We start from the raw sequence: 16,570 nt of genomic DNA on the forward strand, positions 1-16,570 counted from the left end.
AGGTGGAGCCTTCACCATTGGAATGTAAGTGAACCACTCGATGGGCACAGTTCTCGGGTCGATGCACTTTCTCTGTGGAAAGTTCACGTTGGCTTTCCTTGTCCTCAGCAGAGCTGAAATCTGTCCCAGTTTGTAGTGAACTCTTGTGCATAGGTTGTGTCCGCAATCATACAAGCCTACAAGATAACAGACTCGCACCCAAGGTACCTAAAGCGTGGTCAGTGATTTTGAAGAACTGGCGCGGGGGATTTAGAGCCGTAAGTTGGTGGTTGGTTGGTCAAAGCAGGGATAATCCACTCGTGCCTTGTCCTTCACCGTACTTTACCTATTGCATGTATAGTGTACAGATCCTTGGAGCAACAACTAGTCAACACTCTTCATCTCTTGTCCTCTTCCATTCATTAACATACCCTTCACAATCCACCAGGCACCCCCTCGTCTCTGCTGTGCTGTTCACGTGTCTGCACAGACACACACGGTTTGTGAGCCACTTCTTGGAGTCTGCAGAGAAACGTTTCATGAAAGGCAATCAAGTAAATGATTATATCTTCACTGACCACCCTGAGACAATTCCCAGTCTCCAGCTGCAACCTGGATAAAGGTTTGTCATTGTCCCTATCAAGAAATACCCCAGCTGGCAAGAGTTCTCCGTGTGCAGGATGGAGGCCATTAACAAGTACATAGTGGAGATGAGCACGGAGGAGGTGCACTACTTCTTCTACCTGCACATGGATGTGGTGTTCCACAGTGCCTGAGAGCCTGAGACCCCAAGTGATACAGTGGGGGCCATCCAACCTGGCTACTTCCATGACCCTTGAAGCCAGTTCCCTTATGAGAGAAGGAACTCTTCAAGAGCCCTGACAGAGAAGGGGACTTCTACTATGGAAGAGCCACATTTGGAGGGCTGGTCAAGAAAGTCTGAGTTCACCAAGACTTGCCATATGATCATCCTGATGGACAAAGCCAATGGGATCATGGCACCCTGGCAGGAAGAAAGCCATCTCAACAGGAACTTCCTCTCCCACAAACCCTCCAAGGTGCTTTCTCCAGAGTATTTATGGAATGATTAGAAGCCTCCTGAAATTAACCTCATATGTTTTTCCATAGTGAATAAGAACTACAAAGAGGTGCGAGATTGACCTTCTGATCCCTGCAGAGATGTCCTCCAAGCAATCAAGCACACGGAATATTAGCTCCTGCAGAGCATGTCCCACCATGGGTTTTTGTTCCCAGTGTGAACAGACTGAGAAAGGAACATGTGGATAGTTTCTCTGGAGAACAGGAGTCTTGTGTTTTGGAAGCAGCAGCCAAAGTGGAGGTGAGAATCTTTAATCTTTGTAAATACAAACATCCTGCCTGAGGCTGCAGCACACAAAAAGGCACCTGAAATGTCAGTTATCAGATGCAAAGCTGTCCTCATAGCAAGGCTGCAGACGCCTTTGCCTGAGCATGCTCCCAAGGCTTAGCAGGATCAAAATGGTATTTGACATTCCTGTGGAGAAGACGTGGAGCTTTAGTAAAGACCTTTCCACTTAAATTAAAAAAAAAATCTTGCAGGGCAACAAATTTTCATGCTTTGCAATTTGAAATTGCACTATTAGGATCAGGAGGAGACTTGCGCTCAGAGCATGTTATCCCTGATCAGTGTGCAGCAGGACTTCTTGGACCTCAGCAGAGAGCTAATGCCAGCGAGAACCGTGGTCTGACAGAACAAATAGCGTGAATTCATCCAGCAGTTCTCTTCCAGATTCCAATCTGTGTTTTGGAGACGCGAGTGTGCAGACAGAACTGGCACAGCTCAGACCCAGACTGAACTTCTTTGGGTTTATTTCAATCACAGATGTGCTCTGAACTTTCTCCCTGGTTCACATGTCTCTGTAGATCACGTAATCTTTTCCAGCACAGCAAATCTGATATTGAGAGTTCATCTTCCTATCCATTGCCTCGGTTCTCTCCAACTTTTCTAAGCTCTGTGAAATAAATTGGCTGGAAGCTGCTGGACCTGACAGTGAGGGCTGATGCATTTCCAGCAAGCAGAGTGATTTCATTTCATAGTGAAACACTCTAGTGAAACCGTGAGCTCAATCCGCAGCTGGAAGCGGCCTGGGGTTAACGTTTTCTTCGCGTGAATGTGATGAGAAGCTGAAGCAGGTATTCTGCAGCCTTCAAAGCCTGACAGCTCACTCGGGGGGTTCCAAACACAGGGGAAGAGCCATGGCTTGGCAACAACAGCTGCGTGATTGTCAACTGAGGTCATAGCAAAGAGGTGCCACCTCCCTTGCTGCAGCACATCTGCCATAAACATCTCCTCTGTTACCTCCCGAGGCATTTACCAAAGGGCTGTGCAGGTCTGTACTGTGCTCGTTTAGTGGGAATATGGAGAGAGAGCACAGAGAGCAGCAGGGAGCGGCTGTGCCGAGCACTGCTGCCGTCCTCTATGGTGAGTACAGGAGAAGAGGGGTAAAAGGGCTAAGCTGCCTGTTTCTAAGGGAACAGCTAAAAAAAAAAGAGAGAAAAGAAAAAAAGCTCATTTGGCAGAAAGAGAGAAAAAGAGGAAGAGGTGCCTTACTGTTCTTGCTTCTCTTCACATGAGAAAATTGCTGCATGGCAGCGTATCAAGTATTCAAAGCGTTAGGGCCTCGCTGCTTATTTCAGATGTCTTAACGAGCCGTTTCAGTCCTGTGTGAGCCGGCCGAGAATGGCACTGGCCAGCATCAATTCCATCTTCCAGAAGACTAATTAGAAAAGCTTTCAGAATACCCATAATATAGTTAAGGTACACAAAATACCTTCAGCCCCACACCCCCGCGAAGACGCCTGCGCTGGTTAACCAGGCACCCCATCTAAGACAAAAGGGTGAAGAAAGATCTTGTCATCCAAAGATTTTACAAAATATATATTCACACCAAAACCAGGATTAATGCTGTGTATTTCTTATTTGTAAGAGAGTATCTGAAGGCCACGGCTGAAAGTAGGGCCTTATTATGCCCGTTGCTATGTGTATGCATAGGGATTCCTTTACAAGTCAGAAGGAACTGCCTAATGTGATCTGCACTGGGCAAGCCAGATAATTTTATCTCCCAGTATCGGTATCAAGCTCGCAATATGTGGCTGGGCTGGGCTAGATCTCTTGGAAAAGCATTCTGATCCAATCAAAACGTGAAGCGATACAGCAGCCACAAAGCCGTAGAGGCGCTGGGCCAGTGGCTAATTCCCTTTATGCCTTAATTCTGCTCTAAACTGCTCTGTCTTTGCAGCCACTGAGCTTCCTTCGAACGCACTGAATTACTTGAATTCCTGTGCAGGTGTTCGTAGCCTGTACTAAATCCACTCTGAGAGGAGGTTCTGCAGCACCGATGATGTGTGATAGAGGCTGCTCTGTGTTTCTGGGAGACCTGTTCTGAAAAGCTCTTGTGAAAGGCTCGGCGTCCGGCTCTGCTTCCCAGCCACCCTTTGGCTGAATCCAAGGCCCTGTCATTGACGTGGTAACGGCCTGATTTGTGCAGTGCCGAACATGTTTATCCTCCCGGCAGTCCCGCAGCGTCTCCCCAGGGAAAGGTCTTGTGTCACATGTTACCTGACACGCTTCTGCTTGGCAGGGCTGTGATTTGAAGCAGCTCCGCAGTGGAGCATGGGAGGTGCTCCCTGAATCAGCTCATGCCCTCCGCTAATTAATGAAAGCCTGGACTTCTGTTGTCATCTCCTGCTGATTAATTCCCTTCCCCCAACACCGGCAGCAATCTCTTCTCTCGTTTTGGATTGTGCAGCTTGAGACTTGTGGGCAGAGTAGGAGCTTCGCAGGGACCAGCTTTCTGATCCGAGTTCCCCACTGACATCCATTGCTCAGTGGGGAAACTGAGGCACGTGGTAGACTGCCAGTCTTGCCTGTGGGGTCTTTATCCACTCCTCACAGGGGGCAACGCCATCTCGCATGTCTTTGTGCCAAGGGAATCTGGGCTGGGAAACATGCATGCAGAACTGTATGAAAAATGAATCACCACGTATAAATAAATCATCAAACAATTTAAGCCACCTGAGGATCTGATCATGCTGTCAAGGTATTTCTGACTCAAGCCCTGTTTATTGTTGACTCAGATTCTGTTTATCCCTAACCAAGCCTTAGATCGGTAGCTTCTTGCCTTCCCAAGGGCCCCTTGTTCCATCCGTCCCTTTCTGCTCTGCTGAAACAGACAATGATTCATTGTCCATCTAATTTAAGAACCCCTCTGACAGGCTTTTTCTTTCCTTGTTCCAGCTGGTGACTTGCATGGCGCATTCATCCCCAAAGGGAAAACTTCTCAGGGGGCGAGAAATAGAAACTTCCAGCACAGAATATGATCGTAGATGGGGCCAGACCGTGATCCTCTTGTTCTCCCCAAAGATAAGACAAGAATCATTCCCACTAGCCAGGCTAGCACCCATTTTCACTCCTATTCAGGTTTCCCTGAGCGTTCCCACACATTATTGACCAGAAATGCCATTTTGAACCACTTTGATATGCAGCAATAGTTACGAAAGGACTGGCCCAGTCCAACCTTCTCTGTGTGAGATCTGCAGCTGCAGGGCATGGAAAGGAGATGCTCTTTGAGCAGACATGGATGAGGAAGGAGAAGAAGATCAGTTACACATTCCCTGCACAAAACCAGCTTGGGGAATAGCCACGTGCATCCGGCTGGTTTAATGCAGAAAAAGCAGCACAGTGATGGAAAGGAGCTGGAAGGCTGTGAGCTCCCTGCAAAACGTCTGGGTTTACTCTCCTACTGGTTTAGCCTGGGGTTTTTTTAGGGAAGGGACTGTATCTCGTCTCGGGTCTGCACAGGGATGAGTCTTGGTCACTCACTGGTGAATATGAGATGACCAAAGCGAGTTTATTTCTCAGCTCTAATCCAAAAGGGCAGCTCCAGACACCAGGGTTGCTATTTTCTGCCATCTGCTCTGCTTCACCCTGCTGCAAATCCCTGTGAGCTGAACCCTGCAGAGAGCAACAGCCGCTCTCCAGGTGGAGCCACGGTGATGGGCACTTTTGGGGACAGCAAGGACCGGAGAAGGAATTTACAGGAGTGGGTTGCACTTTCCTCACACTAAATCCCCGGTCCTGCAGTTCTGATCTACGCAGCCAAATAATTTAGGAAAGCATCGCTTTCAAAATGCATCAAAGAAGTGACTTTAAATGTCTGCCTACCCACCCGACTCCCTCCTTTCTCTAAGCCTAAGAGTGATGCTGCACTGACTTGACTTTTCCTGGGCTATATTTAGATTAAACACAGATCCACCAAATGTTGCTGTTTCATGGAAAACTAGTATAAAGCTGTATGAAGAGCAAGGGAGTTTTAACCAGAAATCTGCTGTTTGCCTTCCCCCCTGCCTCTCCCTCTTACCCCCCGCTGAACCTTTAGCCAATTTAAAGCAAGTCAGATGAGTACAAATTACTTTTTAGAAAAGCTTTTTTTAATAAGCTTTTCCAGCAGCAAATTACATCCTTATAGGCCTTTTGAAGTATGTATTTTTCTCACTGTTCAGCACTGACACTGTTACTATAATTAGAATGATGTTGCTCTGTAGCAGCATCTACTGCCAGGAAGGGCTCTGGCAGCACCTTTTCCTTTCCTGGCTGTGCTCTCCATCCAGAGCTGCTGGTTCTGCTGGTCTGGAGCCACAGAGGAGCGGGATGGGCTCTAGGTCAGGTGTGATGGGCTGTGCTGTGTCATGGAATTCCACTGCGTCCTTGAGAAAGTTGATTCTTCCCACTCGTTGGCTCGTGGGACAGGGGGCTGTTGGACACGGTGGCACTTGTGTGGTGTCTCCAGAGGTCCCCAGGAGTGGCCAGCTCTGCACCCCCAAGCCAGGAACATTGCACTGACTGGGAGCATTCGGCCATGGAGAGCAACACAGCCTTCTCTCGGCTCCTGTTTCTCCTGACATCACTCTATAATGACACATGTCATCAGCCTCATAAATATAAACCAGGAGCACTGGAGCCGTTCACATGCAGCCTCTGTTTCCAGGGCAACCTCGCTCCTCTCAGCCTCGGCTGTCTCACCGGCTCACGCTCCAGCGCTCCGACTGTGCGCCGAAATCTCCAGCAGCTTTTTCCCCAGGTCCCTCCATGCCCGGCGTTGGGTTGAGCAGAGATGAAGCAGCCGGAGGTGGATGTTGGTGCGCGGTCCCCGTACGGCAGGGTGCCAGGCTCGCTTCGTTAGCGGTGTCTGGCTGGGGAGAGCTTGGCAGCAGTGCGCGCAGGGGCATCTCGCCCAGCAAATGACCCCTTTCTCTGCCCTGAAGCTCTTCTCCTATTTATAGCTTGCACAGCAGCGCTGTCGCCAAACCCTCCCCACCGCCCCGCGCTCCCTCACGAGGCCTGTAAGGTGCTTTTGCACAGAATCACGGAGCTGTTTAGGTTGGGAAAGACCCTTAAGATCATTGAGTCCAACTGTAAACCTGACACTGCCAAGTCCATCACTAAACCACCGTGTCCCTAAGCGCCACATCTCCATGTCTTTTAAATACCTCCAAGGATAGGGACTCTGCCAGTGCTTGAAAACCCTTTTAGTGAAGTAATGATTCCTGATATCCAGTCTCAACCTCCCTCAACACAACTTGAGGCCATTTCCTCTCATCCTATCACTTGTTACTGGGAGAAGAGACCAGCACTCACATCACTACACCCTCAGAGCTGCAGAGAGCCATGAGGTCTCCCCTCAGCCTCCTTTTCTCCAGGCTAAACAGCCCCAGCTCCCTCGGCCACTCTGACTCGTGCTCCAGACCCCTCACCCACGGGTCCTGCTCCCCCATCAGCACCCACCTCCTCAGGGAGTGGGGTGGGCACCCAAACAGGGGTAGGATGTCCAAGCCACCAGGCAGAAGCTGCACCTGGAAAGGTGTCCTGGTGTGTGCCCACCAATGTTGGTGTCTGTGTGTCTGCCCATGGGTGCAAATGTCCGTGTGTGCCCCCGTGTGTGTCCATGTGTCTGCCCAGGGATGGGGGGGTCCATGTGCCTGTGCACAGCTGTCTGTGTGTCTGCCTATGGGTGTCCATGTGTCCGCCCACAGGTCTGTGTGTCCGCACACAGATGTCTGTGTGTCTGCCCATGAGTGTTGGTGTCTATGTGTTTGTCCATGGGTGTCCGTGTGCCTCCCCATGGGTATCCATGTGTCCACCCATGGGTGTCCGTGTGTCTGACCAGGGATGGGGGTGTCTGTCAGTCTGCCCACAGGTCTGTGTGTCTGCACACAGATGTCCGTGTGTCTGCCCAGGATGTGGGTGTCAGTGTGTCTGCCCACGGGCGTCTGTGTGTCTGCACACACGTGTCCATCTGTCTGTCTGCAGGTGTCTGTATGTCTCCCGATGGCTGGCTGTGTGTCTGACCGGGGATGTGGGTGTCCGTGAGTCTGCCCACGGGCGTCTGTGTGTCTGCCCACAGGTATCCGTGTGCCTGCACACACGTGTCCATCTGTCTGTCTGCAGGTGTCTGTATGTCTCCCAATGGCTGTCCATGTGTCTGCCCACAGGTCTGTGTGTCCGCACACAGGTGTCTGTGTGTCTGACCAGGGATGTGGGTGTCAGTGTGTCTGCCCACGGGCGTCTGTGTGTCTGCACACAGGTATCCGTGTGCCTGCGCATATGTGTCCGTCTGTCTGTCTGCAGGTGTCTGTATGTCTCCCAATGTCTGTCTGTGTGTCTGCCCGGGGATGTGTGTGTCCGTGTGTCTGCCCACGGCTGTCCGTGTGTCCGCCCGGGGATGTGGGTGTCGCTGTGCCTGCCCACAGGTGTCGGTGTGTCTGTCCGCCCGCAGGTGTCCGTCCCGCCGGCCCCGCCCCGCGGCCCCTCCCTCCCCGCCGGCCCCGCCCCCCGCTCGCACTGGCCGCTCCGCGCTCCGGCGCTGCGGGTCGGGGCCCCGATGGGCGGCGGGGCGGCGCGCCGGGGGCTATGCGCGGGGCACCATGATGATCGACACCCAGGTGAGCGCTGCGGGGGCGCCTGCTCTGCCCGACACCCCCGGGGACCACCCCGGCACCCGCGTCCGCGAGCCCCGGCATCCCTATCCGCGTTCCCCCCCCTCGGCATCCCTGTCCCCGTCCCCCCAGCGTCCAAGGGATGCCCCCCAGCATCCCTGTCCGCATCTGTACCCTCCCTGCCCCGGCATCCCTGTCCCCGACCCCTCAGCATCCGTGTCTGCGTTCCCCTAGCATCCCACGTCCTCCCTCCAGCATCCAAGGGATGCCCCCCAGCATCCCTGTCCGCATCTGTCCTCCCCCCAGCATCCCTGTCTGTGTCCCCCCCAGCATTCTAGGGATGCCCCCCAGCATCCCTGTCTGTGTCCCCCCAGCATTCTAGGGATGCCCCCCAGCATCCCTGTCTGTGTCCCCCCCAGCATTCTAGGGATGCCCCCCAGCATCCCTGTCTGTGTCCCCCCAGCATTCTAGGGATGCCCCCCAGCATCCCTGTCTGTGTCCCCCCCAGCATTCTAGGGATGCCCCCCAGCATCCCTGTCTGTGTCCCTCCCAGCATTCTAGGGATGCCCTCCAGCATCCCTGTCTGTGTCCCCCCCAGCATTCTAGGGATGCCCCCCAGCATCCCTGTCTGCATTCCCCTGGCATCCCATGTCCTCCCCCCAGCATCCCTCTCCACATCCCCCGCATCCTTGTCCGCATCCCCCTGGTACCCCAGGGATGCCCCCAGCATCCCTGTCTGCAAACAGTGATCTGTGTGGGGATGGGGGGGCTCCATCGGGAATTCCTTGCGGGTCTGTGGCTGCAGGTGCCACTCTGGGGTCGGGGGGCACTGTACGTGCCAGAAGGCAGATCCCTGGCAGAGGAAAACAGCGTGTGTGTGTGGGGGGAGGGATGGAAATCCTCATTTTTCTGCTTGCTACCTGTGCAATGAGTGGATGCAAGCACTAAAAGTGGGGATGAAGGATTGGGAATAAAAGCAAGACACTTTGGGACAGGGTCCAGGTGCCGCTGTGATGCTGCAGCCGTCACGGAGCTGCGTGGCTGCTGCGTGCTGTGCCAGCGAGCCAGGGCTGCAGCGCTCAGGCCAAGTGGCACCAGGAGGTCCGTTGTCTCTCTGCTTGGTGCGTTAATGAAGCTCAATTGAGCCCAGGTGGACAAAAGCTCTGTGTTGGCAAACCCCCTGGTGCTTTTGGGGTGGGGGAGGGTGTGAAAGGCATGAAATTTGGGAGGGTCTCATGAGGATGTGGCTCTCTGTTTGGTCCTGATGCTGCTCTGGCTTTATACTTTCTATTCCCATTCCCACGTTCTCCCCCGACTCTGGGAGGGGAAGGGGAGTGCCTGCACTGCTGCCCTTGTGGGGGTGGTGGGAAGGTAAGTGGGCAGTGATGGCTCCTGGGAGCCCAGGAATGAATAAAGGGAAGGGCAGATTTTGTGATGGAAAAGTGGTCTGGGAACCATTTTTGGACTGGAAAATGTGCATACCGGAGCCTCCTTCTGCACCCAGTGCATCCATTTGGCCTGGGCTTTATTTCCCTTAATCCAGCCCTATAAACAACACTAAATTAGTCCTCATGGGGGTAAACGTGTGAGGCAGGAGCTGGTGCCAATGCTGGATCGTGGCAGGTCTCTTTGGAAAAGGGGACTGACAGCCAAAACACCGGGGTTTGGATCCTAACTCTGCCAAGGGTCAAGAACAAGAGTACTCTGTCACCGTGGCTGTGGAGAGTCATCACGCTGGGAAGATCCAGAAAATTATAGGTGTAAAGGTGTCTAGAAGATGTCCAGAGCTCAGTCTCCCTTCTGTGTTGGGAAATGTGCGTTGCATTCGTATGGAATGCTGTGTGGTACGGTCTCAGCTTTAGCCTTCCCGTCGCTTCTCATCCTTATCTGTATTTTATAAAGGGTAAACTGAGGCACGTAAAGGTATTTTCTACAACCCTAGGATCCTGTGTGGTGGGTGGCACAGTGGGGAGCACAGCTTAGAATTCCTGATTCCGCTTCTGCGCGTCCTACGTGAGGAGGACGAACCTCTCTGCTGTTTAAGGGGTGCTGTTTATCAAAGTCCCGTCATTTGTGACTATGAGTTAAGAGGAATTTCCAGCTGCACCCGCAGCCGCGCCCTGCCAGTTCTTACGGCTGTACAGCTACATTTTTCAGGCCTCATAAATGTTCCTCTCTCTGGTTGCTAAGGGAAAGACCCACACAAACAACTGGGAAAACTGAGCGCTGCCGGGTAAATAAACTGAGCAAACAAGGAGGGTTTTTTCATCTCTGCCCGAATTGCTACAGGTGTGGTGTTCGTGGTGCCATGACATGGGAAAGCAAAGGTTGGTGTGCAAGGCTGAATTTCAGCCCTTAGATCTGAAACCTGCACGTGAGCCGCGTCAGAAGGCGGCTTCCATCCTGTACGAAGCTCCAAAGGTTGCAGACTCGTCCCCTCCTTCCCTTATTGGCCGTTTGGGCTGGAGAAGGGAGCAGATGGTGGACAAACGGTCTTGGAGCTGGCGAAGGGCAGGACACAGAGTGCCTGAGTGCAGGCAGGCAAGGCTGGAGCTGGTTTTGTTTCTGTGTCTGTCATCTGCTCTGAGGAAGAGAAGGGAGCTGTGTCTGAAGTGACTCCAATGGCTGAAGTTAACTCTCGGTGGGGCTTTGCCTTCAGTAGGAGGGAGAGTTGGCAACAAGTGACAGCAAGTGAGAGTCCAGCTGGCAGCAGGGTCTGGGAGGAAGCGGGTGGAGAGATGCAAAGTCCCTCCTCAGCGTGGTTCAGCTGCTCCATCTGGAGCTCCCACTCATGCGTGTGTGTAAGTGCCCGCGTACAGGGCTGATCAGACGCGAGCAGAGGATGCAGCGACTGCTGCAGGCTCCGGGATAAATCTCTGTGATGCTGTCATGATTGCTTTGACGTCCTGTAACTCCGTGCAGTTAATCTCTGGGGTCAGTTTGCTTTGAGATGACTTTATGCGAAGAAAGGAGGGGCTTCTCAGAAGTTTGTTTATTCTGGGCATCTTTGAGGTTGTGTTTTTCAGTTCCTCACGGTATTTTCGCCGCGCCGTTCCCTATACAGTGCCCGGCTACTGGACCTGGAGAAGCAGGGGCCTGATCTCACATGGCAATCTTAAAAGCAATCAGCACTATCCATCAACCCTGTGTTTGCTTCTGATACCTCTCCCATTGCTATAGCAACCCATGTCTCACTGGGGGATGCCAGCAGGCTTTCCAGGCAGTGTATGAAGAGAAACTGCTTCACCTGCCACCGAATTGCAATCACTTGTGGAGCTGGGGTGGTTAATTGGCAACTACACCCGGCTGCTGGGGCTGGAGGAGCACAGGAGCTGCTATGAGCTCCCTCGGACTGACCCTGCTCTCCCGAGTGTTCCCAATGCCTGCAGTTTCCCTGAGATATCAGGGTGACAAAGTACACGTGGGAGTGCCTGGTATCTAGTGCCAGAACCTGGGATTTCTCTCCAAAGCAGACGCTTGGGGTGGTGTCAGCTAGCTTGCCAAGGCTCAGTGGGTGTTTAGGACTGTTTGCTTTCTTCCCCCCTTCCCTTCCCCATCGAGAGGCTGGAAGATGTGCTTCTCACTTGCTTTTTGCCAAATGAACTTCCTTCTTCCTTCACCTCCTTCACACGTTGCGGTCAATCAATGGACTCTGGGACAGTCTCTTGTCCTGCTCTGCCTCCCCATCCTGCGTCCCGTCGCTCTTCCGTGCAAAGCACAGGCTGTCCCCAGCCCTTCAGCTGTGGGTGACCATCAGGACAGCTGTGGGGTCACCTTCTGCTGCAGCGATGCCTCTGTGCCTCACTTGGTGCCAGCTGGGGATGTGTTTTTCATGCTGTTGTGACTGATGTGAGCTGTGCAAATCTGTGCAAAAGCCTTGCGTGGGCTGTCGGGCTGCTCAGGGCTGAGGGGGCTGTGCAGCAGATGGCACTGTTGATTTCTCTATGAGGTATTGGCTTGGGTTTGCCTTCATCGGTGCTGAGAAGGTCAGTGGTGACGGGGACAGGGCCATGGCAAGCGCCCAGCTCTCTTGGAAAGCAGTGTGCACCCCAAGCTGGGCTCCGCTGTGGGGAGCAAGCTCTGCTCAGCAGAGCTCGGTGTTTGTGGCTTGCTTACCAAGAAGGAGCTGTGTTTGGCTTCTTGACGATGAGTAATATGAGCCAGCTCCATCCTTGGAGACCTGAGGTCCAATCCCAAAGCCACCATGGGCCCGCTGTGAGACCTCGGCAAAGCCATGCCAATCACTGTCTCCTTCGTATGAAAAGAAAACCCTGATCCAGAGCTCCCTTTTGTGCTTGTTCCCACTGCTACCAGTCAACCCATCCCCCAGCTTTCCCTAGCACTCCGTAAACAACAGGCAAACGTGTGACCTTTCCATCAGCGGTGACCGGGAGAGCTGCCTCTGCTGCTTTCCAGGCGGCCACATCTGTGCTGTCAGTGTTGGTAGAGCAGTATTTAAATACCCGCATGGGGCGGTGGGGTTGGATGTGCTCTGTTGCTGCCCCTGTGGCTGGAGCAGCACCGGGCATTCAGGAATGGCAGTGACAGCTGCTGGCAGCTGTTTGGGCGCTGAGCTGTCTCCCAAATCGCCAGTTTGCTCTGCCTGGGGCAGCCCCTGGCTGCACGGGATCCTCTGGCAGCAGCGGAGCCTCCAGATGTTAGCAGGCTTCCCTGGTGGGACTGCCCGAGTCCAGCCTGCGTGACCCGTAGCGAGGGTTCACCCAGCTGATTCCCTTGGGGATTTGCATTTTAAATGACTTGATTTCTTGGGAACCTTTTGGCTCCCAAATCACCTCGGTTGCGCCTGCGTGTTTGCCTTTGGCCCGCTGCCTCTTGCCACCCAGCGCTCTTGGAGCGGGCTCCCCGCGGGATATCTTTGTGGATATTCGCCTTCTTCACTGATGTTTCCCTGCAAGTTTTGGCCATGGGTCAAAGACAATGTTTGTAGACATGAGCTGACGTCAAAGGCGGCTTGGCGGTGGCGTGCCAGGGGATCACAGGCTTCCAGGACAGAGTTCCCGCTCCCTCAAGGCTCGGGAGTGCAGTGAGAGTTCATCCTCTGCAAAGATTTATAGCCGAGTGCTGAGCACTGCCTGTGGGCTCCTATCCTCAGGGCTGGTGGGCATCATGTGCTCTCTGTAGCTGCAATACCATGTCCTTCACCACCCTGCCTGGAGAGGGATTTCAAAGATCCGGGCAAGGAAGGAAAGAAGCAGGGTGAAGGAGCTGGGTGGAGGGAATGGATGCAGAGGTACCCCAATGGGTCACTCGCCTGCACTCAGTGTGGCTGGAGAAGCCTTCCCTTGGTCTGTCCTGCTTCTGAGGAGGATCTGGAGAAAATCAGAGAGGCTTTAGATATGGTGCCAGGGCTCTGGGATGTCAAGGCGTCCCAGATAAGGCTCCCCGCTTCCCTGTAGAGTCTAGAAATGGAGGAGAGGGGAGACAAAACGAGTGGGGTGGGGTGTGAATATTGACTGCTGTAGGCTGACCAGCGCTGAGGGATCGATTGTGTGGCTGGAGAAGCACTACTGGAGTTACCAGAGGAGAGAGTGCCAGCACAGCCTAGAGGTGATGCTCTCCCTCTACTTGGGATTCATGACGTGGCCATGTCAGCCTGCTCGCAGCTTGCCCGCGGGCACGTGCTGGCTGGTATTACCCCAAAACCTGTGTCTGGCTTGCACCCTCATGGGTTTCTCGGGACATCTGCTGTTCCTTTTTATCTTTCCTCCTCCATGTGGTCCCAATCTGTTTCCTACTCCCTTGCTATAAACGCCCTGCCTGACCCAAGGGCAGGAAGCAAAGACTCCAAAGGCCGTGTTCAGCGCCGAAGGAACCCGCCTGGCTCCGTGTAGGCTGTCGGCCCAAGGTAAGGAGTTCAGGGTCGTTTCACAGGGCATCCCGTAGGCCCCTTTGAAATCTTTGGCAGCCACCCCGCTTTGCCTCTCTGGCCCCGCTGCCTCCGTCTCGCAGCAGATTTCCCACCGTGTGTTTCCTGCCCGTCCCTCTCGGCACTGTGTCCAGGGTCATGGCTCTTCGCTTCCCTGGAGAGGAGACACCACTGGCTTGAAAAACAGCAACGGGCGGCCGGGATGGTGTGGCAAGATCCAGGACAGGCAGAAACACCCTGGTCAGGGTGGGCTGTTGCTCTAGCCCTGCTCTGAATTACAGGGAACAGGAATGCTGACAGCCCTTGGCTGCTTTCTAGCCCCTTTCCAAGGCAGTCGAGCAGCCCCACAGGGTGGGACAGTCTGCTGGGAGGGGATGGAGGAGTTTTCCCACAGCAGTGGTAGTTGAGGTGTGCAAAAATGTTGGCTCCGAGGACCCGGAGAACCTCTGCTGCCTGAGCTGTGGGGTGTCTGCGGGGCAGATCTGGTGGGAGAGGGCAGCTAGTCCCAGGGCAGGAGCAGCTGATGGATGGGGCTGGAGGAGCAGGGCATGTCTTCCTCTACGTGGCTTTTTCCCTGGGAAGAAGTCCCACGTGAGCTGCCTCGTGCCCAGCAGACCAAGGGAAGCACATGTCTTCTCCTTGTACGAGCGTTCATGGTTTAAGGGTCCTGTTTTACTTGGCAGAGATTGAAAGTCTCAGCGGGCTTCAAACCCTCCCATTCAGTATTTCCATGGTGACAGGCAGGCAATTCTGATGGCTGAGCCGTCCTCGGTGGCACCAAAATAACACAACTGGTGCAAGCGCTGGGCCTTGGAGTGGTGGGTTCGCAAGGCAGAGCCCGTGGCCCCACAGCTCTGTCCCGGTACAGAGGAATCAGACCCGTTTTTTCCTCTCACGGAGGGCAGTTTATTTTGCCCCCAGTGGGATAAGCACTAAAAGGGGAAAGGATTTTTTTTTTTTAAGGAGAGCTGTGCCCAGCCTCCTGCTCTGTCACTGCACGTGGCACTGATGGTGATGCCTGCGCGCGGTGTCACCTGACAAAGAGCCCATCCTTTGCCTCTGCATTCATAACCTGTCGTGGAAAATATTAGGCCTGGCAATTCACTGTGCTGTGTGAATAACTAATTAAAGGGAAGGGGAAATGATTGATAAAAGCCTCCACAGCCTGGGGAAGGTGCATTTCCACTGGTATAAATGCACTTATCTCCCTCCTGCCTCCGCGCAGACCCTCCTCCTCAGGGTAACCGCTGCGGATATCCCGATGATGCCTTTTGGAAGGGAGCTGGACCCCAGGGGCTTTTAGTCGGACAAGGCATCAACCAGGCATCTACATCTTGTGCAGAGGCACAGCCCTCCCGTGGCACTTGGTGGCAGGTCTGCCCACATTATCCGCGGCAGCTCCAACCTCCATCCCTGTGTGTGGTTGAACTGTGTTTCCTCTGAGCTCACTGGGGTGCGGAGACTTCTCACCCTCGTATGGAAATGCGGCGTGGCTCTGGGGTACCTAGGGCTGGGTGGGAAATTAGGGTTTGGCATCCTCTGCAAGCTTGACTCCGGTTTTAGTTGTTTGGTTTGTTTTTCACACTGGATGTTGCTGCAAACTAGGAGTCGGGGAGCAATCTTGAAACATTTTGCAAATAGAAGTATTCTGGAATATAGCCTTTATCCTTACCAAGTTGCAATGAAATTCACATTCTCCCATGAAATGTTTATATATTTTGGCCAAAGCGGTTTGTCTTTTGCTGGGAAACACCTATAATTATGACCAAGGTGCTGATAATTAGGAAGGGATTGGAATACAGTGGTATCCGTCAGTGTGTCAGGGACGAAGTCCTTCCAGTTTGCACGTGTGGGCACCATTTTCCTCTGGAAGGCTTCTTTATGCTCAGGCTAGCGACTTGCAGCCAAAGCACGTGTTTGCTGGTAGGATGCACCGTGTCTTTTTGGGGAGCACCACTGGCACTGCAGATGTCGCAGCCCCACTTTTGGGGATCCCACGCAGCCCCTCTTGGAGCCTGGCACTGCACTGGGTGGCTCTGACTGCTTACACAACTCTCCTTTGCGCAGTTCCCAGTGCTGCTTGAAAGGGTGTTTAGTTAATAGGATTATAAAGCTTTCCTGTCGTTAGGCAACGGAAATCAATGGTGGGCCTCCAGGGCTGAGTTTCATCCGATTTAAAGCACAGTCACTAGATGGCTGTGCTGGATGTGCAGCGAGAGATTGGTACAGTGCTGGAGGGAAGACGGACCACCTCCTGTGCCGTGTGCCACTCTGCTGGCGCCTCCTGTTCATGCAGAGGATGCTCTTGGCCTTCCAGCACTGGCTGTGTTTTTCTCCAGCTGTGAGGGTTGTGGTTGGTGTGGTGCATGGAACCCCTGGGCAGTCAGGATGCTGGTGGACCCGGTGGTGCCAGCTGCGTGTTCTGTTTCCCAGCTCCCATGCCCGCTGCTGGGTCGGTGTGGGAAACCCAAGCATTTCCCCATTTTCCAGCCAAAAATGGTATTTTGGCCTAAAAGCTGAGAGCAAGCACGATTCTGCAATGCCTAAGGGGGCTTCGCTCTCCTCTCTGCCGTAAGAAGGCATCTGGAGGCAGCAGGTTGATAAGGTGGGTCATTAATCTGTGAAGTGCAAAGTGAGCGGACAACTTGTGATCCCCAAAATGCAGTGGGGACCCATCCTCTGAGGAGCTGCAGAGTGGGCAGGGGATGGGGGTCCAGGGGGTGCAGCCTC

The 16,570-nt window shown here is 53.6% G+C and overlaps 1 protein-coding gene across 1 annotated transcript in view; it reads left to right on the forward strand.

Moving 5' to 3' along the window:
* The first annotated feature begins 7,846 nt into the window (after window positions 1–7,846).
* The window catches only part of RALGDS (ral guanine nucleotide dissociation stimulator), a 65,482-nt gene continuing 56,758 nt past the window's right edge, over window positions 7,847–16,570 (forward strand). Inside the window, exon 1 of the mRNA XM_054084034.1 lies at window positions 7,847–7,959. Within this exon, the coding sequence (XP_053940009.1) occupies window positions 7,942–7,959 (18 nt within the window). The 5' untranslated portion in view covers window positions 7,847–7,941. The remainder of the gene's footprint in view (window positions 7,960–16,570) is intronic.

The sequence above is a fragment of the Cuculus canorus genome, chromosome 19 (assembly GCF_017976375.1).
Source record: "Cuculus canorus isolate bCucCan1 chromosome 19, bCucCan1.pri, whole genome shotgun sequence".
Classification (NCBI taxonomy): domain Eukaryota; kingdom Metazoa; phylum Chordata; class Aves; order Cuculiformes; family Cuculidae; genus Cuculus; species Cuculus canorus.